This window comes from Chlamydotis macqueenii, chromosome 14, assembly GCF_036417535.1.
Source record: "Chlamydotis macqueenii isolate bChlMac1 chromosome 14, bChlMac1.mat, whole genome shotgun sequence".
NCBI lineage: Eukaryota > Metazoa > Chordata > Aves > Otidiformes > Otididae > Chlamydotis > Chlamydotis macqueenii.
The window spans coordinates 11,118,234-11,144,664 of NC_141569.1; the positions used below are offsets into that span (position 1 = coordinate 11,118,234).

At 60.9% G+C, this 26,431-nt stretch overlaps 3 protein-coding genes across 9 annotated transcripts; all 3 read left to right on the plus strand.

The window, feature by feature from the left end:
* Nucleotides 1–734: 734 nt before the first annotated feature.
* SLC34A1 (solute carrier family 34 member 1) lies at nucleotides 735–5,299 on the plus strand. 2 transcript variants are annotated; one of them, XM_086758905.1, is made up of 13 exons: nucleotides 735–939; nucleotides 1,156–1,272; nucleotides 1,427–1,609; nucleotides 2,071–2,199; nucleotides 2,290–2,433; nucleotides 2,542–2,653; nucleotides 2,741–2,936; nucleotides 3,153–3,248; nucleotides 3,364–3,463; nucleotides 3,712–3,879; nucleotides 4,232–4,348; nucleotides 4,515–4,639; nucleotides 4,745–5,299. In XM_086758905.1, exons 1-13 carry the CDS (start codon nucleotides 735–737, stop codon nucleotides 5,297–5,299), a joined length of 2,247 nt encoding a protein of 748 aa, XP_086615031.1. The 2 variants fall into 2 exon arrangements, with proteins under 2 accessions (XP_086615031.1, XP_086615033.1); XM_086758907.1 differs by lacking the exon at nucleotides 735–939 and having other exon boundaries at nucleotides 1,170–1,272; nucleotides 3,346–3,463.
* A 547-nt stretch (nucleotides 5,300–5,846) lies between these two features.
* Nucleotides 5,847–7,258, plus strand: LOC147598972 (alpha-2Db adrenergic receptor-like). The gene has a single exon (XM_086758897.1). The coding sequence runs from the start codon at nucleotides 6,081–6,083 to the stop codon at nucleotides 7,107–7,109; it is 1,029 nt and encodes a 342-aa protein (XP_086615023.1). The 5' UTR covers nucleotides 5,847–6,080; the 3' UTR covers nucleotides 7,110–7,258.
* A 3,411-nt stretch (nucleotides 7,259–10,669) lies between these two features.
* Nucleotides 10,670–26,397, plus strand: GRK6 (G protein-coupled receptor kinase 6). 6 transcript variants are annotated; one of them, XM_086758788.1, is made up of 16 exons: nucleotides 10,670–10,787; nucleotides 14,018–14,113; nucleotides 16,741–16,853; nucleotides 17,177–17,254; nucleotides 17,528–17,628; nucleotides 18,906–18,998; nucleotides 19,309–19,372; nucleotides 19,814–19,954; nucleotides 20,663–20,853; nucleotides 21,646–21,683; nucleotides 21,824–21,913; nucleotides 22,005–22,213; nucleotides 22,494–22,631; nucleotides 22,883–23,020; nucleotides 23,180–23,314; nucleotides 24,111–26,397. In XM_086758788.1, exons 1-16 carry the CDS (start codon nucleotides 10,736–10,738, stop codon nucleotides 24,114–24,116), a joined length of 1,683 nt encoding a protein of 560 aa, XP_086614914.1. In that variant the 5' UTR covers nucleotides 10,670–10,735; the 3' UTR covers nucleotides 24,117–26,397. The 6 variants fall into 6 exon arrangements, with proteins under 6 accessions (XP_086614914.1, XP_086614913.1, XP_086614915.1 ...); XM_086758787.1 differs by having other exon boundaries at nucleotides 24,859–26,397; XM_086758789.1 differs by having other exon boundaries at nucleotides 19,814–19,943; nucleotides 20,709–20,853; nucleotides 24,859–26,397.
* Nucleotides 26,398–26,431: the final 34 nt, after the last annotated feature.

Sequence of the window (26,431 nt, forward strand, 5' to 3'; positions counted from 1 at the left end):
CACCAGGGCTGGAGGGGCCTTTGCCCCTGGCTCTCCCCTGGACAGACATAGACGCGAGCTGGCCAGGCACCTCGTGGGTGGATGGAAACTTGGCTGGAGGTGCATAAACAGCGGGTAATGATAAACGGCGTCGAGGAGGTGGTGACGGCAACTCTGGCGTTGCCCCGCTCCTGCCTGCCCCAGCATCGCACGTGCTGGGAAGACTTGGGCTCTGCCCCATGCAGCCCTCACAGCACTGCCAGCTGCTCCATGCTGAGCTGCTGGCATGGGCTGAGCCGGGCCGCGTGCCACCATCACCACCAGCAACAGGACACGAGGACCACGCCGGTGCTGACGTAACCCACCGCCAACACCCTGGCAGCGAGGATGTGCGCGTCCTGGGCAGAGCCGCGTCCCTCGCGGTTGATGCTTAGGTGGCTCCAAGGATGGTGGATGTGTGTGTGGCCTCACCTCTGATTTCGGACACTCCGGCAGCACCAGCACTGAGCTATTCTCCTCCTCCTCCTCCTCTCATACAGGGAATGAAGCAGCCAGTGCCAAGTGATGGGGAGCTGCAGCTGCTCCGGCGTTGCTCCTCAGGCGCTGGGCTCCAGCACTGCCCCAGCTTTGCTCTCCACTGCACCGCTCGCCCAGGGGCGATGCCGAGCCTCGGGCAGGCGAGGCGGGGTGTGCTGGCAGCACGGTACCCCGGGGGCGCATGTCCCATCCCGCCCCGAGGCCACGGCTGACGCGGGATGCTGTGGGGTTACCCATTAACTGCAGGAATTTCTGGGGAGGAGGTGAGCAGCGAGCACAGGCGAGGGGCAACGTGGGGCTCCTTAGACTTTGCTCTTGGTGCGCGTATAAAGGGCCACGGTGCCCCGTGGGCTGCTTCGCTGGAGGGACACGTGGATGTGGCATGCGGACATGGCGCTGCCCTGAGTGCCCGACTAGCCCCAGGTGAGCAGGGCCCTGGGCAGCTTGGGGTCCCCTTCCCGCATCCCCTGCCTGCCCATGCTGCGGTGGCACCATGGCGGCTGGTGGCCCAGGGGACCACTGGGTGATGGGATGGTGCTGCTCAGTGGTGCCAGCACCACAGGGATCGGGGGGTCTGGTGGGGGTTGGTGCAGCGCAGCCGTGGCTCCGCTGTGGTGACGCGCGGCTGCCTCTCCTCAGCTTCAGCAGGAGCGATGCTGCCCTACCGGAGGGAGAGCCCGGCCCTGCCCCGCTGCCCAATGCGGGGTGGAAGGGTGATGCACGGGCCCCAGTTTGCCTATTGCCCCAGCCCCCAAGGTAGGTGCCCTCTGCCCTCCTCCTTCTCCTCTTCCTCACCCCACTGGGCTCAGCTCTGCTTCTGGCCGGACCCTGGCCCGAGTGGTGCCTGGGTATCCTCTGCAGGAGATCCCTACTAGGACAGGGCTGTAACCTGGGTGCCCCCTCTCCCCAGCTCTGCACCGGCTGCCGGGAGCCCACGCCTGCCCCTTCGCTGTGGGTGCGGTGCCTTGCCCTGACCATGGCTTCCCCTGCCCCGGCTCGCCCGGGCGCCTGGGCGAGGGCAGGGAGCGGTACGAGCTGGACACGCTGCCCTGGCAAGGGCCCCGCCTGGGCTTGGATGAGCTGCAGAAGCCAGGTGAGACCCCCGGGCAGTGGGCACACAACACCCGGGTTGGGGAGCACCCCAGAGACCTGCCAGAGGCACCCAGGAAGGCTTCGGGGTGCCAGGACTGTGGGGTGCCAGGAGAGCCCCAGCTTGGTCCCTGGGACCGGCAGCAGTTCCTCCCCACTGCCCCATGGTGCCAGTTCTCGTGCTGGCACCCCAGTTGGACCCCCAGCACGGTGGGCTGCCTGCCATCGGAGGAGACCCTCGTCTCCCCAGGGTGCCGTGGGCAGAGCCAAGGGGCGACAAGGGTGTTCGGTACAAGGCACTTCAGGGTGGGAGGACATGGAGGGGACCTGGGGTGTGGTGGCACGGCTGGGGACATGAGCCCCATCCTGCCAGGGGGCACGAGATGATGGCGCGGGGCTGTGGGAGCGCAGGGAGCCGGGGCCACTCTGTGGCTGGCGTTTAACACTCTCTCTTGTCTTGCGCAGAGCTGGGGTGCTGGGCCAGGGTCCAGTCCATCTGTGTCTCCCTTCTCAAGGTGCCCCTGATGTTTGGGTTCCTGTACCTCTTCGTGTGCTCCCTGGACGTGCTCAGCTCTGCCTTCCAGCTGGCCGGAGGTAGGGTGGCAGGGGCACCTGGGTGGCTGGTGACACCCACCATGCCAGCACCCACTGTGCTGGCACCCTGCCGCTCACACTCTCTTGCAGGCAAGGTGGCCGGGGACATCTTCAAGGACAATGCCATCCTCTCCAACCCGGTGGCTGGGCTGGTGGTGGGCATCCTGGTGACCGTGCTGGTGCAGAGCTCCTCCACCTCCACCTCCATCATCGTCAGCATGGTCTCTTCAGGGCGTGAGTGTCCCCGTGGGGCTCCCCAGACCTCAGGCTGGGGGACAGGGTGGCTGGATGAGGTCAGTCCAAGCTGGGCCATGCCGGGCTAGTGGGTCTCTCTGTCCCCAGTGCTGGAGGTGCGCTCTGCCATCCCCATCATCATGGGCTCCAACATCGGCACTTCCGTCACCAACACCATTGTGGCCCTCATGCAGGCTGGCGACCGCAGTGAGTTCAAACGGTGAGAGCTGGTCAGGGCAGAGGGGACTGGGGGAACTGGGGGCTGCTCCTAGGGGGCCACCCCATACCAACAGGCTCCTCCATGCAGGGCTTTCGCCGGGGCCACGGTGCACGATTGCTTCAACTGGCTGTCGGTGCTGGTCCTGCTGCCGCTGGAGGTGGTGAGTGGGTACCTGCACCACGTCACCCATCTGGTCGTGGCCACCTTCAACATCCGCAGTGGGAAGGATGCCCCCGACCTGCTGAAGATCATCACAGAGCCCTTTACCAAGCTCATCATCCAGGTCTCCGCAGATGTGGTGTCCCCAGGCTGGTGGTGGTCCCCCAGCATTGCTGTCCCAGTGCTGGTGGTGATGTCCCCAGTGCTGGTGTCCCTTTGATGGGGGTTGTATCCAAGTGTCCCCAGGCCAGCAGTAGTGTCGCCTTCCTAGCAAAGATGTCCCTGAGCTGGGGATGCTGGCAGCCCCCAAGGGCCCTCTCCAACATGTGTGTTGTTGCAGCTGGACAAGTCGGTGATCACGGGCATTGCAATGGGGGACGAGAGCCTGCGCAACCGGAGTCTCATCCGTGTCTGGTGTGGCCCCACACCCCCACAGGTGAGAGGCCTGTGACCCTGCTGGGTCCACCAAACAATCCCACAGAGGGTGGGTGACGGGCAGGGGCTGGCCGAGGATGCTGTGGATCCCGCTGCAGCCCACCCTTTCCCTGCAGACAGCTGCCATGGGGCTTGGACCTCTCCTGAACTGCACAACCCCTGGCCACTGCAGCATTAAGGGCATCAAGAGCCTCCACAATGTCACCAGGCAGAAGTGTGAGTAGGTGCAGGGGGCTTCAACAGAGCTGGGGGACACAGGGCATGGAGCTGGGGAAGTGCGGGCAGGGCTGGGGGGGCTGTATGTGGGATAGAGAGGTGCTGGGCATGAGGCTGGAGTCATGATGTGGGGCAGGGCTTGGAGATGTTGGGGCTGGGGTCAAGGTGTGGGGCTGTCTAGAGGGGGGCAGGTTTGTGAGCAGGGCCGGGTCAGCCCCAGCCCCTCGCCCAGCCCTGCTGTGGGGCAGGCGAGCACCTCTTCACCGACACGCCGCTGCCCGACCTGGCCGTGGGGCTGGTGCTGCTGGCTGGGTCCCTCGTCGTGCTCTGCACCTGCCTCATCCTCCTGGTCAAACTCCTCAACTCCCTGCTCAAGGGACAGGTGGCCAAAGCCATCCAGAAGGTCATCAACACTGGTGAGTGGGACGGGGACCGCTGTGGCGTGAGTGGAATGGGACCCTCCCTGCCCCAAGGCCATCCAATCCCATCACCACCTGCCATCCTCAGACCCATCCCTGCCTGACCCTCACATCCCTTGCCTGCCCCTGATCCCCACTCTGCTTATGGCTGTCATGGCCTCCTGGCGTCCACGTCCTCTTTTCCCAGCTGTCCTCGCCACCAGCCACCAGGCTGGCCCCATACCCAGAGCCTGGCCCCACACCCCCCTCCCCAGCACCATGTAGAGACTCCAGGCTGCTCCCAGCTGATGTGTCCTTGCCCGTGTCCATGCTTGTGTCCATTCCCATGCCCATGGCCATGCTGTGGCAGATCTCCCACACCCACTCAGCTGGCTCACCGGGTACTTCGCCATGGTGGTGGGCGCTGGGATGACCTTCGTGGTGCAGAGCAGCTCTGTCTTCACCTCGGCCATCACACCCCTGATCGGTGAGTCCCAGCCATGCCTGATGCCCTGCCACATGCTGGTCCTCCCCATGATGGTCCATGGGTGCTAGAATACTTGGAGGGGTGGGAAGAGCTGTGCCTCCCTGGGCAAGCATGTGGACGGCGTGGGCGAAGAGCGATGGGATGGGATAGGGTGCCTTTCCTGCAGGCCTGGGAGTGATCAGCATTGAGCGCGCCTACCCATTGACCCTGGGCTCCAACATTGGCACCACCACCACCGCCATCCTGGCCGCACTGGCCAGCCCGGGGGACAAGCTGGCCAGCTCCTTCCAGGTATGGGCAGCTCAGGGCCATGGCTGGGTGGGTGGGAGGCACTGGGCAAGGCAGGGGCTGGGAGAAGCCCGTGTGCCTGGCCCAACGGGGATGATGTCCTTGCAGATCGCCCTCTGCCACTTCTTCTTCAACATCTCCGGCATCCTGCTGTGGTACCCGCTGCCCTTCACCCGCCTGCCCATCCGCATGGCCAAGGCGCTGGGCGAGCGCACAGCCAAGTACCGCTGGTTCGCCGTGCTGTACCTCATCGTCTGCTTCCTCCTGCTGCCTTCCCTCATCTTTGGCATCTCTATGGCGGGCTGGCGGGTGCTGGTGGGAGTGGGCGCACCCTTCCTTGGCCTCCTCTTCTTCGTGGGGCTGGTCAATGCGCTGCAGGCGCGCAGCCCCGGCCGCCTGCCCAAATGGCTGCAGACCTGGGACTTCCTCCCCGCCTGGATGCACTCGCTGCAGCCCCTGGACCAGCTCATCACCCGGGCCACCCTCTGCTGCACTGACCGCTGCCGCAGCCCCGAGGGCTGGGAGGAGCGCGAGGGCCCTCCCCGCGACAAGGCCAGGCTGGGGCTGGACAACCCCACGCTCTCCTACGCCGAGGAGGTGCCCAGCCCTGCCATCCGGGTGGGCTCCCCTCGTCCGCTCCCGCACAGTGCCACCCGGCTCTAGCCCGCACTAGACACCCGATTTCCCCCATCCCTGCTCAGTGTTTAATAAATGCCGAGCGCCTGCGCCCCGGCTGTGTGTCTCTGTGCCACTGACGATGCTGCGGGGAAGCCCTGCGCCTGCACTTTGCAGCCAGCCCGTACCAGTTTGCCATGGGCAGCATCTTCCTCCACCGGCCTCATCGCTGGAGGGCTGAGCTGGCAAGGTCCGTGCCACACCGCTGTGTGCCACGGCAGTGTGTCAGCGAGCCGGGCACAGCACAGGGCAGCCAGTGAGGTGCTGCGGTGCTGCCGGGCTGGGGCTCAGCGGGATGTCGACTTGGCACGGTCAGGCAGTGTCTGCCGGGTACCCCAGCACCCACAGCAGAAGCCCACCCACCACAGTGACCCTGGCAGGAGCCCTTTAAGTGTTGGCAATAACCGCTTCTCCCACTGCCCACAGATGCTTGGGCTCCTGCCAGCGATATCAGCCTGTCCCTCCCTCCCTCCTTCCCTCCCACCCTCCTCCCAAGCTGGGGCCAGCAGAGCCCGCGGGGCTGCCGTGGGAGCCGCTCCGGGGTTTCCAGCATCGCCACTGCCCTGCATTCCTGGCCGGGAAACCACTGGGCCAAGACGACCTCTGCCTTGCAGCCGGACCGGGTCAGTATGGGAGCGGTGGTGGCCGGGACGCCTCTCCGGGGACTCAGCGATGCCGGGGCTGCACCACAAGATGCAGTGGGGACGGTGAGCGGGTTGTGCGGGGGGCAGCCCCATGGGGCTTCGTCTGCCTGAGGGGCCAGGCCAGCATGGAGCCAGCCGGCGCCCACCCCAACGCCTCCGGTAACGGCAGCAGCGCCGGCAGCGCCCCGCACTCGCCCGCAGCCACGGGGCTGATCCTGCTGGCCGCCCTGGCCATCCTGCTGGCCACGGTGGTGGGCAACACGCTGGTGGTGGCAGCCATCTCCACCAGCCGGGCCCTGCGGGCCCCGCAGAACCTCTTCCTGGTGTCCCTGGCCTCGGCAGACATCCTGGTGGCCGTCCTCGTCCTGCCCTTCTCGCTGGCCAACGAGGTGATGGGCTACTGGTATTTTGGCGGCCTGTGGTGCAGCCTGTACCTGGCACTGGACGTGCTGCTCTGCACTGCATCCATCGGGCACCTCTGCGCCATCAGCCTCGACCGCTACTGGGCCATCACCCGGGCAGCCCGGCTCAACCTGCGCCGCAGCCCCGGGCGGGTGAAGGGGATGATCGGGGCGGTCTGGGTGGCGGCAGCCCTGGTGGCACTGCCACCGCTCCTGCGGGCCCGGCCACGGGGCCAGGAGTGCCAGCTGAGCCAGGAGACCTGGTACGTGCTGGCCTCCTGCGCTGCCTCCTTCTTCGCCCCCTGCCTCGTCATGGTTGCCGTCTACTGCCGCATCTACCACCTGACCGCCCGCCGGACGGCGGCCCTGCTCGCCACCCACACCCCGCAGCCCACCGGCACCAGCAAAAAGGGGCCAGGGGTCGGGACGCCGGGCCGGCGGCGCCGGAGCCAACACCAGAGCGTGTCCCTGTGCCGGCAGCGGCTGGTGCGGGCACGGGAGCGGCGCTTCACCGTCGTGCTGGCCGTGGTGATGGGAGTCTTCGTGCTGTGCTGGTTTCCCTTCTTCTTCACCTACAGCCTGGAGGCCATCTGCGGGGAGGGCTGCCGCGTCTCCAAGCCCCTTTTCAGCTTCTTCTTCTGGATCGGCTACTGCAACAGCAGCCTCAACCCTCTCATCTACACCCTCTTCAACCGGGACTTCCGCACCGCCTTCCGCCAGCTCCTTGCCGTCCCCCGCCGGCACCGCACCTAGGCCCCTGCTGGGACGTCAGGGACACAGCCCCCAGCCCCGCTTGCCTCTGGCAGCGCCCAGCCACGCTGTGGACTCTGGACTGCAATGCCGGTGTGCATCTTGAGGTGCTTTTGGAAACGCAGGGTTGAATAAAATGAGGCCAAAGCCTGCACTCGGGGCTGGCGTCTGCCTCCTGGGAACCCATCAAGCAGCACCCATCACCAGCACCTATCATCACCCAGGTCACTCCACCCGTCCCCCTTGCAGCGTGGGCAACTCGCCGTGGCAGCTCCGGTGAGCACAAGCCCTCCACATTGCCAGGCAAAGCCCAGCTCCTCTGCACGCCCGTGACCCTCAGCATCCTCTTGCGCAGGGGACAAAACCCACATTGTGGCAGCGCCACTGGCACTGGGCTGAGCTGGCCGTGCCACCACAGCAGCCCAGTCCAAGCCCTGTGCTCTCCCAGTCCCCTCCAGCTGCCCGTTAGCACGTAGCTGTGCTGCACTGTGGGGGCTCTGTGGGGACACGTATGTACCCTGTGGTGGGGTACGAGGGGTGGGGGGCTGGGGTGGGACATCCCACATCCTGCTCAGGAGCTTCACTGGGATCTTGCTGCAGGAGGGAAAGGAGGAATGACATCCTGGTGCCAGAAAGGCTGTCCTCCCCTGGGAGAGCGTGAGAGATGGGGCTGTGTGGGAACAGGCTCCAGCACAGGCCAAGGTGCAAGGGGCCATGAGGGCAACCATGGGGTGAAGACCTGGGGGCAACCACATCCCCCTGGGGGCAGCAGCCACCCCTTGCCCGCCCTGCCCAGCTCCCTGCCCTGCTCCGCACAGACTCCTGAGGGTCAGGGGCCACTCCACTTCTCAAGCTTGGCTGCTCCACTTCTCTAGCTTTGCTGCTCAAAATAGAAAATCTCAAAACACCAGACTTTCGCTCAGCTAAAAACAGCCACTGGCGCCAGGGAGCTGGAGCCCAAGGAACGCTGGCCCCCGCCAGCCCCCACCGGGGTGGGCACAGCTCAGCTGCGGGGTCTGGGGATCTAAAAGGGACGGGGGTACTCGTAGGAGAGAGGATGCCCAGGCCATCCCGTGCGCCCGCTGGCCCCATGTGCAAAGGCTCTGGGACTGGTGGTGGCTCCCAGAGGGGATCAGGCCAGGACGGGGGCCCGACGCCGACACCCCTGGAGGCAGCTGGCCCCTGCGGTTGGACCCGCGCTGGCACCATCTGCGGAAGGAGCTGCCCTATCGCTGCCGTCTGGCTTCCCCTCCCGCGGCCGCCTTTCACCTTTTCACAATTAAACAGCATTTTGCTTCTAAAAATACCCAGGGAGATGAGGGCGCCTGATGGGGACTTGGCCAGGCCAGCTCAGCCGAGGCAGAGAAGCCCTGGCTCACGCACTCTGCCCTCACCCTTGCCCGGCACCGCCGGGGTCAACCAGGGGAGCAGCCACCGTCCCTCCTCCTGGGCAGGAGCGGGGCAGAGCTGGGATTCTGCAGGGCAGGGGGGGCTGGAGACCAGCCAGAGTGGGGGCACAGGGGGACCTTATTCCTGCCCGGCTCGTGAGCCCATGACCCCAGTACCACCGGGGAAGCGGCTCCCCTCGAAGCGCTGATCACTCCTGCCCAACTGCAGCACCTGCGCTCATCCGCCTGGAATTGCATCCTGCGTTTTCAGGCTGGTTCTCCAATCTCTCAAGATTATTTTGAATTACTCCCCTCATAGGTTTGGAGCTCTCTCCCTCTCCAGCCACGTCTCCTCCAAAGAGCCAAAAAGCAGAGCCAGTTCCACCGCCTGGGGCTGCCACTGGCTCAGCTGGGGACACCAAGACCTCTCTGGACACTTGTGCAGCTCCGGCAGGATCCCATGGCTGATGACTGTTGACATGTGGGTGGGAATGGTGCTGCAAAATGCCAGCTGGGAGGAAAGCGAAAGTAGTAACGTAAGGGTTAAGCGTGGAAATGCATGGAGACAAAGTCATTTGAGCATTTGAAGCTCAGAATAAGTATGTGCCACCTTTAAAAGGAAAGCAGCTCTAAAAGAAGAAAGCTCACAGCGTGAGCTCATCCCTCATGGCAGAGAGACACGGGAGATCCCCTCCAAGGTATGGCAGAGCAAAGCATCCTCCTCCTCGTTATCGCTGCAGGTTCATAACCAGAAGATGTGTCGCCTGAACTCCAACGGATGCTGAAGGTCACAGCGGATCACAGTCAGCACCAATTGCAGGGTCAGTGAGTGCTTGGAATAATTAAGCATCATTACCACCTTTGCTACAGCCTGAGGACACGAACCTCTTCCCTCCTGCTCGCTAGCACGGCCCAGCCGAGCCTGGCCCCTACCACCAGGTCATCATTGAGAGAGGCCAACGGAGGGACCTGCCCATCACCACGTGCTCCTCCATGCCCCAGCCACCACAACCATCACCCCCGGGGCAGCCCCATCGCCACCCGCCGGGTGTGATGGTGGTGGTGGGAGGCATCACCCATGGGCTGGAGCAGGAGGAGGGAGCCATCAGAAGGCAGAGGCGATGTCCACACCCGAAAGGACACAGCTCTGCAGAGAAATCCATGACTTATTTACTGGGGACTTATTTACTGGCGAGCAGTTGAAGTTCCCACACCGCAGCTTGTCTTCAGATGGGGTAAGGCTGATGCTAATTGAGGTTAAAAAAGAGTGTTTAGAGGAAATCAGTGGAGGGTAGAAGCCAGCAAGAGGAGCTCACATACTAGAACAGCACATGAGCAGGCACTGGGGTCAGCCCTGGCCGGACAAGGCTGGTGGCACCACACCCCCCAACGTCAAGGGCACCACGGGATGAGGAAACCCCAAACCTCCACCACAGCGGTGACGGGGACACCGGGCACAGTGCTGGAGCTTGCATCACCCGCCCTGCGTCACAGGGATTGACCAACACCGGACACAGGGGTGCTTGGAAGGTTTTATTGAGGCCATCACAAACACAGGGCCAGGCCACAAGGAGTGGGGAGGCTCCCCTAAACGCATAACTGCTTTTAATAGGAGCACAGGACAACAGGTGGCCGCAGGCCACCCCCAACCCCCTCCGCCACCACGCCCACGCACCGTGTGGAGAGCCTACGTTACCACGCCTTTATAAAGAGCCGCTTGGCCCCACCCCCACAGAACGCCCCTATCACGACCCACTCTGCACTGGAGTGGCAGCTCTTCACCCAATCAGATGCAGGAGAAGCCGAGTCTCTCCTTGTGGTGGGCGCCGCTGACGCTCGCCCAATCCGTTCACGGAGAGACGACTGCGCTTCGTGAGTGACAGCTCGCTGCCCAATCAGCACCCGTCTGCTCTTCCCGGCAGGGCTAGGCCAATGGCCGCCGAATGACGCGCGCTTCTCTCTCCCTGCCCCGCCCCCCCCACACCCCCCGCCCTCCGCGGAGCCAACGGCAGGGCAGCGGCGAGGCGGAGGGGGCGAGGCTTCCTGGGGGGCTGGGCCAATGGGAGCGGGGCGCGGGAGGAGCGTGGGCAGGCATTGGCGCACTGGGAGCGAGTGGGCGGGGCGTGGCACGGCGGCGGCGGCGGCAGCGGCGGGGAGGCGGCGGCGGCGGCGGGGCGCGGGCCGAGCGGCGGGGAGCGGCGCGGAGCCGGGCGGGAGGGGGTGGTGCCGCCGCCCGGGCCCATGGAGCTGGAGAACATCGTCGCCAACACCGTCCTCCTCAAGGCCCGCGAAGGTGAGTGCCGGCGTCGGGCGGACGCCGGTGCCCGGAGCGGCGGGGGGGTGGGCGGTGTCTGCGACGGGGCCTCAGCCCCGGGCTCTCCCTCCCGGGGGTGTCGCTGCCTTGGCTGCCCGCGGCGCTGCTGAGAACGGGGAGGTAACGGCGCGGGTGGGGCTCAGGCCGCCCCAAAGCACTGGGCCGTAAGCGGAGCCCCGGCGCCGGGCGCTGCTCCCGGGGGCTGCTCGGGGCCCCGCGCGGTGCCTCCTCCGGGGGTGCGGAGCCCTCCTAGGGTGGCCTGGCTGCCTCTCCGCGTGGAAACGGCCCTGCAGCCCTACCTGCCTCCCGCCGGGGCCGGGAGCCTCCAGCCTTACCCCTTCCCGAGGCTGCCCTGCTTCTCTGGCAGAGGGGAAAAGCAGCTTTGGGAGAAAAAAAAAAAAAAAGTTGATTTCGGGCTGATAAAGTGCTGCTTCCCACACAAGGGCCCATCTCGAAACTGCGGCGGTGAGCCCCACCCCTCCGCCACTTTCACACCAACCCCCGGCCCCCGGTCCGCTCAGCGCCACAGCTGAGGGGCCGCCAACCTCCCGCTGCTTCAGGGGTCACGGCTGGGTGCCAGGGTCTCGGTGCGGGATGCAGCCTGCCCTGCGGGAAAGCCTCAGGATGGCGTCAGGAGAGAGCTGGGAAGTCTGTCCTTTGCAGAGAAGATCTGATTCAGCCAAGCACCGGAGAGTTCATTAGATCACGTAAAGTGGCAGGGAAGTGCGGTCCCTCCTGGCCCACAGTGTGCAGCTGGCTAGAGCAAGTCATTTCGGAGCCTGAGGAGGCCACTGAAATCTAGTTAGAGGGCTTTAGAGATTAGATTTGTGGCAGCAAAGAGCAATGGAATTAAATTTATGTGGGCAGAAACATTTTTGAGCTGCTTGAAAATCAGACTTAGTGTAGGTACTTCAGGCACAGTGACTGTGGTGGACCATGACGTTATGGTTCATAATGGCAAGGTTTGGTTCAAAACCAAATCCAGACAAAAGCAGACACTCTAGACACAAGACCCTGCCACAAGTGACCAGGAAACTGGCTTCTGTTGTGCCTTCAGCAGAGCAGAGTTTGGTTGCTGATGCAGAGTGAGGTGTTGGACGGTTGCTCCGTGCTTCCCAGTGCTCCTCCAGTGCCTCAGCCTTGACAGGCACTGGGCCGTTTGGCTCCAAGCAGATACGACCCACTGGCACGATTGTGCCGGACAGTTGCTAGCCTGCGAGAGTTGTGGGTGCTGTCCACGGGTCTCCCGCCCGTGGCTGGGTGGCCACAGCGGCTACTGGGGCAAGCTCTGGCAGCCTGTGTGACAGGACAGAGCTGCTTTGCTGGCCAGGTCCAGCAGCAGCAGATGCTTTGCTCCTGTCCAGCCTTTTTGGGAGCCTCCTGGTCTGGTGTGGGAGTGCAGGGCTGAGATCACCCTGGACGTGCGGGGCAGGCTGCTGACAGCCATCTTCAGCTGCTGCCATAGGATGACCACGCTCTGTGTTTCCTTCAAACTCTTCCAGGAGGGTTTGGCCCAGGGAAGGTGAAGGATCCTTCCCTCGTTGTCCCCCTTGCCTGCTGGCCTCTGGCAGAGGGACACCAGATGAGTTTTGAGGTATCAGCAAGCCCTGAAGCTCCCCTGTGCTGAGCTCTGGGCAGAGGTGGCCCACCCTTTGCCCCGTCCCTGAAACGGAGATGCTGGGAGGTTGGTGTGCAGGAGACAAGTTCCCTGCTGCGCTGTTTGCCGTGGCGCCGGGAGGGCGGAGGAGAACCTTGCGTGAAAGGCTCTGGAGCCTCCTTTCAAAGCAAACAACTAAAGGAAATGGAAGCTGCCAGTCCTCGTCCTGCGAGTGCAGTGGGACACAGCTCTGCCTTTCCCTGAGCGCTCGTGGGGGTGAGGATGGCTTGTCCTCCTGTGCCCTCACTTAGTTGCCCCCATCCGTTTCGTTTACCGCAAGCTGTGGCTGACAAGAAGGTGTCTGTGCTGCTGGTTTCTTCCACCCCTGCTTACCCTTGAGTCACTTCCTTCCTGAGTTTGTACAATCGTGCAGCCCAGCTGCTGGTGCGGGGCAGATGCAGCGCAGCGACCCGCAGTGTGCCAGGGGCTCGGACTTGGGGCTGGCCCTGCAGAACGCCCGCTGTGATGGCCCCGTCCCACCTGCCTGTCCCACCAAGGCCTCCTGCAGCGTGGGGTGCTGGATGTCTGGGGACCGTGTCTAGGATCAGGGGCTGAATTGCATCTGCCGTGGAGGACAGTGTTATGACAGTGTTTCTCAAGAACAAACAAATGATATTCACCCCCCGCCAGATTTCAGAAAGCCGTGCCTTTGGCCCGGTTCAGTGGGGTGGTTTAATCTATTTCCAAAGGGAGGTGGGAGACCGTGTGTGTGTGTTGGCACTGGGCAGGGGAAGGCAATTCCTGGAGGCTGGTTGATCCCAGCAATCGGGCGTGCAAGTATTTCAGTGCTTAGTGCTTGCTGTGATGTAAATTTTTTGGTCTATGCAGAAGCTTTCTCACCCTGTCCTACAGCACTGGGCATTTACTCCAACAACTGAAGTTGGAATAATATCTGGTTCTTGGATCTGCTTTTCTGAGGCTGGCTTATCTCAGGAGAAAGGTGGGAGTGTCCCCACTTCACAGGTGGGAAACTGAAGTGATGAGCCCCGGGCGATGCAGTGAGTTGTCTGTGGAGCCAGGATTAGAGCAGGAATTCCTGTCTCCCAGCTTCGCGTCCTCTCTCTGAGAGCCCCTCCCTGGCGTAAGCAATCAGTCTGGAATGAGTAGGTGGCATGAACATCCTTACTACAGCAAGAAGAGCTTCACAGTGATTAGTTATGCAGAGGTCCTGAGGACAGGCCTGGGAGCCAAGAACTCTTGTGCAGGTGTAGAGTAACCTGTGGTTTTGGGCACTGCTGCCCCTGCCCTAATTCCCCAAACTTAAATATGAGTCACTGAGATGCCCAGGTGAAAGGTCTTCGTGTCCCTGCCTGTGACTTTGTTCAGCAGCCAGAGCGGTTGGTCTGTCCGCTTCCTCTGGCAGTCAGAGGCTGTGGTGCTTTTGTTCCGCCAGCCAGGAGACGGCGGCACCACTTCGGTCTTGTTTTCCTTGCCTGGGCTTGCTCATGTAAATGGACAGAGGGTGTCTCCTCTCTTGGCTCCTGGCAAGGCTAGGCTGCAGTGGGACGTCCTTGCTTCGTAACTCATGGGACCAATTTTGCGTGCCCTGCAGGTGGTGGCGGAAACCGGAAAGGCAAGAGTAAGAAATGGCGCCAGATGCTGCAGTTCCCCCACATCAGCCTCTGCGAGGATCTTCGGCAAACCCTCGGTGAGACACAGCAGCTGGCGAGAGCTGCACGGCGCCCGGGTTCTGCTCTGGAGCGCTGCCAGCGCGTGAGCGCGTGTGTGGGTGTTGTGCACCCAAAGCTGGGTGCACGTGAAGGCAGTTGAGTCCCACAAGGGAAAGGGACGTATAACGGGGCGCTTGTTGGCCAAATCCCAACCAGGATCACTCAAAGCTTGGGGTGCAGGGAAGAAACGATGGGTGGGTAAGTCACAGCTGCGTGGCGCTCACTGCGTAGTGCCGGTTGATGTACTCACATGCCTTCCAGACTAGGATGAGCTTCATTAGGGATACGCACCCTTCTCTGTGCAAACAGACCTGCTCAGTGTTGCAGAGCTCTGGAGCGTTTCTCTGGGGTGTCTCTGTGTAAATAACAAAGGTCCAGCTAATGTCTTCTGGGCTCCCTGGCTGGGATTCAGCACTGCTTTGCAGACCTCCACTTCTGAGCAGCAGCTTTATTCGGGCAAAATGGAGTTCTTGCTGTGCGGTACGAATGAGAATTGTACCGTTGGGCAGGGCTTGGCCTGTCATTTTAATACTGCACTTTGTACTCTTCATGGTTTTAATGTTGTTTGTGCAGCAGGCTTGGTCCTGAGATCATGTGAAATTGTTTTGGGGCGCAGAGGGTGGGAATGCTCCTGCTTCCTGGGAAGGGGAGAGCTTGTTTAAGTTGTGACTCTGGATTCAGCTGCCAGCTGGAGGGTGGCACAGCGCTGGCCTGCTTTCAGAGCAGATGTCACTGGCCTGAGAGGGTTTGGGAGGTTTCTGTAGCTCCAGTCCCCAATTCCACTCTGCCCAGGTTTACTGGTGCTGGCAGCCCCAAGGAGAGGAGTGGCTCTGTTTGAGGGCACATGGGACTGTAGCACTTGGAATAACTCAACCTCCATCACCCACACTGTAACCTCCAAGCTCCTAACGGCTGCTCTGCACGCTGTGCACCTCTGTCCAGGGCCAGCTTCGCAGCTGAGCGTAGTCATCTGGAGACTCTACCCTGGGTTGTGCTGCAAACTGCCTCTCTGGAGCAGGGCCTGAGCTCGAACATAGCTCTGGCATGGGCTCTTCTTGCAGCTTCCATCTTGGCCATCCCATCCCCAGTCTGCTTCTCTGACTTGTGTGCCCTCAACTGATGCCCATCCTGTGGGTGTCATGACATGTTTTCCAGGACTTCAGCTTTGTTGCGCTGCTCGTTTGCCAGTGGTGAGTGCTGGTGGTCTGTCTGTCTCTGCTGTCCCGCTGTCTGAGACAAGTGACCTTGTGATGCTTTGGCAGGCAAGTCCCTCTCAGCGGCTGGCTGTCAGCGCCCATGTCCCCACTTCCCCTTGGGGAGGCACGTGAGAAGTGCCTCTGGCCCAGGTGACAGCCGCCTCAGTTGGTTTCTCTTGGGAAAGATGGCCCCATTCCTCATGCTGGGGTCACTCTGGCTGGAATGGGTTTGCTTTCCAGCCTGCTGGAAAGGCATTTCTTTCCTATTGCAGAGGCTTGGCAGGACCACGGGCATAGTGGGCTGGTTGCCCACTGCAGAATTAAGCGTTGTGTGCCCTGGCCACAGGGAGCAACCTTGTGTGAGCCTGGGCGGCAGCGAGGACAGCCTAAAGCTTCTGATCTCACCGGCAGCGAGCTCTCGTCCTCCGTAGCTGAAGGGAACTCCTTCCCCTGCAGATACAAAGAAACCGGCCGGTGCTGTGGAGCTGGCAAAGCGGCCTCCTCCCCCACTGCAGCCCCGCCGTCTCCGTGCTCTCGTGCACCCTCAGGAAGCCACAGCTTCCTCGGGAGAAACTGTTGTGTGGGGAGGGGAAGGCCGGCAGTACCCAGCCCCGGGGAGTGCTGGAAGATCCCCTGCGAGCTGGTGGACGGCTGCGCATCTGCACCCCAGGCAGCCCGCAGCCCTCGGTGGCAATGGCTGGAACAGAAATCTGTTCTGGCCTGCGATCAGACAACATCTTGTGAGTGGAAAGGGGAGGAAACAAAACCAGAGAACTGGAAGTGCTCTGGATAGTCAAAGGGGTTTGTGCCTGGGCTGCCAGACTTCAGAGGGGGGTAGGAGGAATCAGCAGGGAAGCTGAGCTCTGGAGGGCAGTAGGAGTTGGCGTGCAAGCGAGTGGCTGTCCCATGGAGTGGAGGGGTCTAATTGCTGTGTGCAGCATTAAGATGATGCTGCACCTTTGGGAATACAAGTGGTTTGTAGGAGCCATCAGAGCAACTCAGCCTGGACGATCTGCCTCAAAATAAGCTTGGTATGTTCCTCATGTTCCAAGGAAAGTTGTGTGTCTGGAGTAGTCGGTCAGTCTCCTGGGGAGAAGTTTGAGAAGAAAGCCTCCAGGCAAGCAGGAGACACCAAGATCCCTTGCTAGAAAAAAGAGGGGTGGGCTGTACAGAGCAGCAGTTCAAACCTCTTCCAGGGAAGAGGATCTTCCACAGAGGAGCCTAAAAGCTTGGTCATGGTTCTTGTCCTCGTTGGGTGCATTTCACTCGCCTGGAAATCTCAGGCTGGTGGGACCTGTGAGCACCCAGCTGATGAGTTGAAAGCCTCTCCACCTCCGCCTGTGCCTGGGGCGGTGGGCTGTGGCTGCTCCATGGGGGTTGGCAGTGAGTAGTCTTCTCCACATTTGCAGAGCGGGACTACCACAGCCTATGTGAGAAGCAGCCCATTGGGCACATGCTCTTTCGGCAGTTCTGCGAGACACGACCTGAGCTGTCACGCTGCGTCAAGTTCCTGGATGCCGTGGTAAGAGCAAAGCCCGTCGGGCTTCGTTGGGGGAGGCAGGGATGTTCTTGGCACCCTGGGCAAGGACCGGTTGGCCCTGGGTGCTATGGCAGTTGCCAGGTGCTTCTGGGCACATGGGATTTTCCTGAAGGAAAAACCTGTGAGTTGCAGTTTCTCCAAGATAGGACTGGGCCTTTGCTTAGGGAGATGTTTGCTGGAGATCTGGTTTCCCAGGAAGGCATGGGAAACCTTGGGCAGAGGGTGTTGCTCCTCTGCGGCTGTTGCCCGGTAGCAAGGCTCGGTTCCTGGCTGGACCTGCTCCTCACGCTGTTTGCTCTGTGCAGGCAGGGTACGAAGTGGCTCCAGATGAGAAGCGGAAGGAATGCGGACAGCACCTGATTGAAAAGTACTTGAAGCCAAACGTGAGTGAGAGGGTTGTGTTTGCTGCCTGCAACGGTAGAGCAGCTGGAAAGCTGACAGCTGTCGTTATCCAAGTCCTGCCATGGCAAACGTGCTGGGCAGAATGGTGAGGGCAGAGTACAGAGCCACCCCGCTACCTCACAAGCGACCGTTGCTGCTCTTCCCGCTGGCTCTAAAGCAGATGGACGCCTGTGTGCTTTTGCTGCGGGCTGCTTCTTCCTGGGAAGCTCCTTGTGTTCTGCTCCCTATGTCTGACTCCTTCCCTTTGTCCCCAGAGTGAGGACCATGTGCCTGAAGTCCCCTCGCATCTAGTGGATGCCTGTTGTGAGAGGCTGGAGCAGGAGCCTTCCAAGGAGCTCTTCAAGGAATCCACTAAGTAAGTTGAAGGGCTGCGGCCTGCCTGCAGGTCACACCACGGCACGGGGTAGATTCTGCAGCTAACTTGCCATGTTCCTTGTGATCCCTTCCTCCAGGAGAGTGTGGGCTGGTGCAGAGGCTGGGGCCTGGGGAGTTTTGTGCTAGAGGTTTGCAGCACAGCTACAGGAAGGCAAATGCAAGGAGCTCCTGTGGGCTCTGGGAGCCACAAGCTGCTGCAGAAACCTCTGTCACTCCTCTCAGTCTGCCATGGGTCCGAGTTGTTATTTGGAAAGACCCCATTTCAGCAAGCATCTGGCCGTGCTGTTCCTAGTCTTGTGCCAGGATCTCGTAGGCACCTGTAGAGCAGAGCTGACAGCTGCAGTCCCGGTGCCAGCTGTCCTCTCCCGCTGGTCACAGATGTGGCTGTTGTGGTTAGGTTACGCTGGCTGTTGCTGCAGGGATCTAAGGTCACTTCTGTTCCCATCGCAGAAGCAGCGGCTGAGGTCCTGGCTCCGGTTGCGAAGCGGAAGCTGTTAGGCAAACTGGGCTTATGGCCTCCACCCCTCCCTGAACAGTAGCTGGAGCACGTTGCCTAATGGAGTGCAGGGCTGTGGCAATGGGTTTGTTGCAGTCTTGAGGGGAGCGTTAGCTCTGTGTGTGGTAACCAGTGTCGCTGTCTGAATGCAGAGCCTCCGGGCTGGGCCCTGCCTGCTCTTGGCAAGCTCTGAAAGGGGAAGAGCCCATCCGCTTCTCCTTGATGCACGTCTCCAGTCTAGACGCTATGTCTAAGGCTCTTTACTCTGCTGGGCAGCCCTGACACCCATCTCCGAGGCAGTTAGCTCTCTTGAGCAGAATCTCCTGTGGCCTTTTGTGCTGGATATTCATCTGAAACTGAACGGCTCGGCGCCTGGTGCTGAACATTGCTAGCAGCTTTCGGCAGCTGATTACAGCCTTGAGCATGCATTTGCCCTGTGAGCAGGCAGGCAATTGCAGAGAGTCCCATCGTCCCTCTTTGTCCCACAGCCCAGGCTGGTGCTGAGAGTCCACAATTAGCAGTGCCAGCCCCGTCCCAGGGTGCTGTGTTCATCACGGCAGTGCCTCCGACGCGCCTTCCTTTTGCATCAGGCTTAGTGCAGATGGTGGGCTTTTTGCGTCAGGGGTACATGGGTGATTCAGCACCAGGCTGGCTGAGGGGATGGTGAAGTAAACAAGCGCTTGGGGCTGCTCACCTCTTCTTTCCTTGGACCACTGGCTGTGATCAGCTCTCAGCAACCTTGTGGCTCTGCTCTCTCCTAGGCTTATCCACGACTACCTGAGTGTGGCTCCCTTTGCCGACTACCTCGACAGCTTGTACTTCAACCGCTTCCTACAGTGGAAATGGCTGGAACGGTAACGCTTGCCAGCATCGCTGGGAGACCTGCACCCTGCTCGCATCGGCTGCCTGAGGGCTCCCCTTGAGCTTCTTCTGGTGCTGAGCCCTGGCAGGAACTTGGCCTTTGTCAGCCCTTGTTCTCCTTCAGGGCCCTTTATTGGCACCATCAGCAGCCTCACCCTTGCTTGCCTCGCAGGGAAGCAAGGTCTGCTTGAGCAGGGCTTTTGGGGTGGGCCACAGTCTTAGGCCAGGGCATGGGGCTGGTTTGGGCTTCAGCCCCTGCTCTCTCCCTGCTCCCATCTCACTCTGATTTCCTTTCCCTCGCAGGCAGCCAGTGACCAAAAACACTTTCCGCCAGTACCGTGTGCTGGGCAAGGGCGGTTTTGGGGAGGTGAGTGATCAGCATTTCCTCTGCATTCGGGATACCAAGCAGCCACTGTTGCCCACTGGCAAATGCAGGTCTGGGTTGGCCATCAGGGTGGAAGCAGGTGCTGCTGGCTGGGGGCTCTGTGCTGGGCAGTGCTGTGCTCTGGGTACTGCGTGATCTGTCAGTTCCCCCTGAGGGGCAGGAGCTCCCCTCACCAGGCACTGGAGGTGTGGAAGGTGTAGCACGTGCCCTGTGGTGCGTAGTGCTGCCTGGGCAGAGAGTCCGGTCTGTTCCCAGTGTCTTGGCAGGGGAAACTGCACTCCTGAAAACTGTCACTGTCAGACTTCCCTGTTTCTGGAGTGGCCTTCTGTCTCCCTAGGCACCAGCCATGGTGCTGCTACAGGTGGCCGGGGCATCACAGCCCTCTGCTGCTTATCTATGACATCTGGAGATGTCCCCTTCCAGGTTTGTGCCTGCCAAGTGCGTGCCACGGGGAAGATGTATGCCTGCAAGAAGCTGGAGAAGAAACGGATCAAAAAACGGAAAGGAGAGGCCATGGCCCTGAATGAGAAACAGATCCTGGAAAAAGTGAACAGTAGGTTTGTAGTAAGTACATAGGAATTGCTCTCACTTTGCTGCGGTGGTTGATTCTTCCTCCAACCAGCCGGCCCGGCACCTCTGTGCTCCTCACCCCATGTGGAGAGGCAGGAGCAGGCCCTGCCCATGGGGTGGGGTTCTGGCAGCTGCAGATCTCTTACAAGGCTGGGGTCTGGCAGGACTTCCTACTGCCTCCAGAAGATGCTGTAAATGCCCCAGAAGTGAGGCCCAAACACCCACCAGGGTTAAGAGACCCATCTGGTCTCACACGCATCTTAACCTCTGGGACACAAGAAAGCAGCGAGAGCTATCTCTCGAAACAGCCAAGTGGGCAGAAGCCTAGCCCTGAGCTGTGTGGTGTGGAGCTCTCTCCTTGGCTGCACTGAGGTGTGGACAGCCTGAAACCTCCCTTTATGGAGGATTCATCAGATGCTGCCCCGGGGGTGCTGTTGGGTGCTGCTGGCCCCAGAGGGGAGCAGTTCTGGCTCAGGGAAATAGTGTCCTCCCTGTCTGATGAAAGCTGTGGGTATGCTGGGGCTGCTGGGCACTTCCACGTCCTCCCTGGGTTTGCACAGTTTCCCCTCTGCTTCCTCTGCTGGCAAAGGCCCAGTCCTGCTGCCTGTGAGTGGCTGCTTGGGTGACAAAGTGCCCCTCAGAGCGGGGGCACCTCCCTCTTCCAGCTGTGTCTTCTAACAGCCTTTCTGCCCTGAATTGCAGGTGAGCTTAGCCTATGCATATGAAACTAAAGATGCTCTCTGCCTAGTGCTGACCCTCATGAATGGAGGGGACCTCAAGTTCCATATCTACCACATGGGAGAGGCTGGCTTCGAGGAGCCCCGAGCAGCTTTCTATGCTGCTGAGATCTGCTGTGGCCTCGAGGACTTGCACCAGGAGAGGATAGTGTACAGGTGCGCACTGCCTGGCCCCTGCTGGGAGATCTTGTGTGGGCTACAGAAGCAAGAGGGTTCCTGTTGCTTTTACTAGCCCAGCTGGGTCTGTCTGCTCAAGAAAATAGGCTCAGGCTTGAAAGCAGCACAGAGCTGGATGAGAGGGGATCATGAACAGAAAGCTGATCTCATGGGAGAGACGGGAGAGCTTAGCTTGGCTTCCTCCTGCTGGTAAATGATCACCAGGAACAGGATGTGATCACGCTGTGAATGCCTCAGGGCAAGCACTTGGGTGCTTAACTCCCCAGGCAATATTGACAGGAGAACAAAGGAGGGTAGGCTGCCCCGACAGCTCAAGTGAGCACTGGGCAGGAGGGAGAACAAGCTGTTGTATGACTGTACCTACTGGGTTGTGTGATGCAGCGCTAGGGATAGCATGGCTAAACAAGGGTCCGGAAAGCCCTTTCTTGTCATATCCTGTGCCTTGCCCTGGGGCAGGACAAGCAGAAGAAGCCTCTGCTCCTTCTCTCTTGCACAGCCTGTCCCATAGTGAGTTCTGCACCTGCCAAGAGGGAATTGGCCATAGGCTCACCGCTTCCTTGCAAAGGGTTGAAGGTTGTCATGTCCTGCCTCTCTGCCCGGAGCGGGGAGCTTGCAGGGCTAACTGCAGGGCAGGGGTGAGGGGAAGATTATCTGTGTGCCTGAGGCAGGGTATTGCATTCTGCTGCTGCTTATCTGTGACTTCTTGAGATGTTGCCTGTGTCCTTTGCTTTGACAACAGGCTTCTTGCTAATCAAGTCTCTTCCCTCCTAGGGACCTGAAGCCAGAGAACATATTGCTGGATGACCACGGTGAGTGCAGGGTCAAGAGGAGCCCTGGGCTTGAGACCTTCTCTCTTCCTGTACTTGAACCAGGGCTGCTCTGTGTCCTTGGTATCTTCAAACATTGCCCCTTGACCTTGTCCTGTTAACGTGCCTCCTCCTCTGTGCAGGTCACATCCGTATCTCAGACCTGGGGCTAGCTGTGCACGTGCCGGAGGGCCAAACAATCAAGGGCCGGGTGGGGACTGTTGGCTACATGGGTAAGTGGCCCTGGTTTAATCAAAAATTGGTCTCTGACTGTACGTGTGCTCTCCCTGCCATCACCTGTCCCTCACCCCTGCTCCTGTGTAGCTCCAGAGGTGGTGAAGAACGAGCGCTACACGTTCAGCCCAGACTGGTGGGCTCTGGGCTGCCTGGTGTACGAGATGATCGAGGGACAGTCCCCCTTCCAGCAGCGCAAGAAGAAGATCAAGCGGGAGGAGGTGGAGCGGTTGGTGAAGGAAGTGCAGGAGGAGTACTCGGAGAAGTTCTCGCCCTGCGCCCGCTCCCTCTGCACCATGGTACGAGCATGCCTCCCTGTCCCTTCGCTCCCACCGCCTCTTTGCACACAGCAGGAGAACATAGAGCCTGCTGCCTGTGGAGATGCTGGTAGCAGACAGGTTCCCTTATCTCTGATAAGGCAGTGCAAGAGGGTCCAGAGTGCCTTCATTCCTTGCTCTCCCAGCTGCCTAGTGGTCCTGTGCTGTCCCTAGAGACATACTGTGGGAGTCGGGCTGACCTCAGGGCTGCTCCTGCCTGAAGCACGCTCCACACAGGGCACTGATTTGCTTTGTGTTGCAGCTCCTGTGCAAAGACCCTCTGGAGCGCCTGGGGTGCCGTGGAGCTGGGGCCAAGGAAGTGAAGGAGCACCCTCTCTTCAAGCACCTCAACTTCAGGAGGCTGGAAGCAGGCATGCTGGACCCCCCCTTCAAGCCAGATGTAAGTGTCTGTCCGTGTTCTGACCTCTTCAGTGAGTGGTGCTGTCAAGGGAAGCAGGAGCCCTAGGGTGGCTCACCTGAGGAGATGGGGCCCATCCTCTTCCCTCTTGTTTCTGCAGCCTGGCAGAACAGGGGTCAAACAAGCTCTGGGCCACAGGGAGAGGCAAGCCAGGCTTGTCCAAGGGCCATGGTTGTTTGAGGTGGTGGTGTCTTCATAGAGCCTGACGTTAGAGCAGTCCTTATGCTGTTTAGCCCCAGGCCATCTACTGCAAGGATGTTCTGGACATTGAGCAGTTCTCCACAGTGAAAGGGGTGGAGCTGGAGCCCACAGACAATGACTTCTACCAGAAGTTTGCTACAGGAAGCGTGCCCATTCCTTGGCAGAATGAGGTAGGTTTGCAGGACCCGCCTTTGCTCTTGCTTGTGCCCACCATGGCAGAGCGCGTTGTCCCGCAGGGTTCGTGCTGTCCCTGCTGCTCTTGCGCTCTGCTGGTTCCTCGGTGACGGGCTTTGTGTGGAGCTGCTGTAGCCATCTGTGCCCTCTTTCAGATGATCGAGACGGAGTGTTTTAAGGAGCTGAATGTCTTTAGCACAGATGGCACAGTGCCCCCAGACCTGGACTGGAAAGGGCAGCCTTCTCCACAGCCCAAAAAAGGGTTACTGCAGCGCTTATTCAGCAGACAGGTAAGAGTGTTTACCCAGGGTTTCCTCCACAGCAAGTCGTCTAGCAGCAATGAGCCTGCTTCTGCCTGGGCCAAGCAGATCTGGCAGGGGGGTGGGCATGAGAGGGCAGCAGGCAGTCTGCCCCTGTGCTGGGTAACGGCCCCAGGGCTCTCAGGGGCACCCACACGAGGCTGCAGGGAGCCAGCCCTCAGCTGGCTGCCACTCCCTGTGCTAGGGGAGTCGAGGGGGCTGGGATGGAGTGTCCTGGCCAAACGAGCTGCAGTCGTGCAGGCAGAGGGATATTGTTGAAGGCCCTAAAATAGCGAGTCTCCTCCCTTCCTACATGAATAATACCGTCCCTGAAGACCTTGCTCTTGCAATGGGCTCCTAGGCTCCCCAGAGCATTTCTGCCAGGCCTTGAGCAGTCAGAAAGAGCGCTGCTTTCGAGGGATGAGGAGAATGGAAACATCTTGCAGCTGCTATGGGCTTGCTTGCCTGCCTGTCTCCTCTGCCCAGAACAGTCTTTGCCTTCTTTCCAGGACTGGCAAAGTCTAGGCTGCTGCCTCTCAACAGCTGCGTGCAGCTGTGGGACTCAGGCATAGTTGGCTCTGGACCCACTCTCAGCCACCCAGTGCTGACTGCTGCTTCCCCGATGAGCTCCCAGTTGTGCTTCACTGTTCAGTGGGCTGCCCTAGCCAGAGCCAGCTCTGGGCTGGGATACCCAGCCCTTCCCGAGGCAGGCAGGACCTGCTGGAGGATGGGCAGCTGCCTGTGGCAGGGGTTGAGCTGTGATTTGCCGCCTGTTTTCTCTTTCCAGAGGTGAGCAGTCTCTCCTGGCTGCTCTGCTCAGGGAAATATCCGGTGGCCCGCGGACATGGCAAGATCTGGGAAAGAGGAGTGTTGTCCTTCAGTGCCTAACCCCTTCCCCCCAGCAGAGCACAAGCTGCTTGTTGTTCTAACTGCCCCCTGAGCCACTAATCCCGCTTCCCTGCTCTTGCTGCCTTCGTGGGGGAGGCCTTGCCTTCAGCTTGAGCCAAAGCCGTCCCTGCACTGCCGCTGCTGGGAGCTCTGCTCCCAGGGGGCTGTGGGAAGTTCCCTTCACTCCTTTCTTTGGATGTCCGAGACACACGGGAGGGTTGAAAAACCATGAAGGGTTTGGCATTACCCCGTGCTCAGGCTCCCTCCCATTCCAGCAAACGGGGCTTCAGCTGCTTCTGCGGCCGGCTGAGCCGAGCGGGGCAGATCGCCTGTGCTGGCACTGAGCTGTCTCCCTGGGTGGCTGTAGTCCGTGGAGCCCATCTTCCCAGCTTCTGAGCTAGTCAGCTGCGTGCTCCCCAGTCTGTCTGCCAGGAGCTGAACCCCAGGATGCAGATTGACTGTTTCTCTGCAGATTGGGAGTCTCCTCCAGCCCCTTGCCTCCATGTAGCTCTCCCGCGTGTGGGCCAGGGCAGGCCTGGCCCTTCCCTGCCAGAGGGCAGCTGTAGGCTGGGTTGCGTGACCGTGCTCACCCTCTGCTTGCTGTGCTCCTCTCTCCCTCCTCCCTCTCCTTGCCCTTCTGACTTCAGGACTGTTGTGGAAACTGCAGCGAGAGTGAGGAAGAGCCCACCCGGCTGTAGAGCACGGCTTGTTCTCCAGCCCCTGGGACGCTTTTGCCTCTCCGGGTGCCCAGCAGAACAACAGCCCAGCCTGAAGGACAAAGGTAGCAGCGGCCCCGCAAGGTGGATTTGTTTACAGCTTTACACGTCTGTGTTTGAAGACTGTGAGGATGGTTCCAGGGCTGGCAGCAGCACACGGCTCAGGCCAAGGTGCCTTGGGCCATTGGCAAGCCCTCATCCCCAAGAGAGACAGACCTGGACGCTTCTGAATCTGCCACTTGGGATTGTGCTGCTGCCGCCCGCCGGCTGCTGCTCCCCTCCCGGGCCCAGGGTGGGAGGGAGGGATTGCGCCGGCGTGGGCCGAGGCCAGGCTGGAGCGGCTCTGCTGACACATTCCACAGTGCCAAAGCGGCACTGCAGATTTGGTGTATATATTTATATATGTCGGTCTGTACATATCACATGTCGGTTTTTAATGTATGGGTGGGGGCCTGCACTGCCCCCACCCTGTCAGAGGCACAAATGTCCTCCTATGGGGGGAGCGACGGTCCCAGCTTTGTACCAGGGCGTCGTAGGCAGAGGCCTTCTGTGCCTTGAGGTATCTAAAGCATCTTTTCTGGACCTTTCTGGCCGTGCTGAGGCGTCCCTGGCTCCAGCGGAGTCCATTGCTCAGCCCCAAGGCACAGGAAACCGCTGTGCCAAAGAGTCTACCATTGCATCCTGGCGGCAGAGCGTCGCTGCCTCATCCTCGCTTCCCTGTCTGCCGGAGCCTGCTTCCTCCTGCCTCGTCTCGTGCCTGCTGCCAGCTCCGGGGAGCCGATCCTGGCCCCCTCTCCAGACGGCCGGCCGGCTGCCTGCGGCACGGTGGGACGCAGCCGCTCGCATGCTCAGAAGGTACCTGCTGCAGGTCCAAAGGGTCGCTCTGATCCCCGGCGTGGTGCAGGATGGCCCCAGTGCAGTCCCACCAGCTCCAGACCCATCGTCTGTGCGTGCTGAGGGTGCTGCGGTCCCCAGGCCCGGCTCGTTGTCGGAGGAGCAGACACCTAAGGCATCCTGCTCTCAGGATGTGGTAAAGGGAACGTCCCTTCCCGGGGTTGTGCTGTGAGCTGTGACCCAGGAGCGAGCGGGTCTGGGACCAGTGCACCTGCCGTACCGGCTTAGTGTTTGTCCCCAGGGCTCCTGGGGAGCCAGCGCAGCGCCTGTGCCCCAGGGCAGGGCAGGAGCGGAGGGGCCCGATCCCTGTGTGTCCCCAGGGAGCAGCGTGGTTCCCAGCCCGCCTCTCTGTCCTGCTTGTCCTGTCCTCTCTCGTGCACACTCGTCCCAGCTGTGTCCCTAGCAATAATTTGTCTCTTCTGTCTGTGTGTGTGTACGTGCGCGCGCACGTGCGTGCTGCTGCCTCGTGCTCCTTCTGAGCCAGGCCCCCCAGGGGGGCTGTGCACCTACTTGGACCTGTGGTATCATTTGCTTGCCTTGCACTAAAGTTGGAGAGTATTTAAATTTTTAACCTTTTGTCAAGTGTCGAGATGCGCTGTGCCTTGGGTTG

Excerpts from the sequence above, each read along its gene's own strand:
- SLC34A1 (XM_086758905.1), top strand. The coding sequence starts at position 735 with ATGCTGTGGGGTTACCCATTAACTGCAGGAATTTCTGGGGAGGAGGTG. Across the intron at positions 940-1,155 it reads GAGTGCCCGACTAGCCCCAG|CTTCAGCAGGAGCGATGCTG; the intron begins GTGAGCAGGGCC and ends GCCTCTCCTCAG. Across the intron at positions 1,273-1,426 it reads CTATTGCCCCAGCCCCCAAG|CTCTGCACCGGCTGCCGGGA; the intron begins GTAGGTGCCCTC and ends CCCTCTCCCCAG.
- LOC147598972 (XM_086758897.1), top strand. The coding sequence starts at position 6,081 with ATGGAGCCAGCCGGCGCCCACCCCAACGCCTCCGGTAACGGCAGCAGC.
- GRK6 (XM_086758787.1), top strand. The coding sequence starts at position 10,736 with ATGGAGCTGGAGAACATCGTCGCCAACACCGTCCTCCTCAAGGCCCGC. Across the intron at positions 17,255-17,527 it reads AAAAGTACTTGAAGCCAAAC|AGTGAGGACCATGTGCCTGA; the intron begins GTGAGTGAGAGG and ends CTTTGTCCCCAG. Across the intron at positions 18,999-19,308 it reads CAGTGGAAATGGCTGGAACG|GCAGCCAGTGACCAAAAACA; the intron begins GTAACGCTTGCC and ends TTTCCCTCGCAG.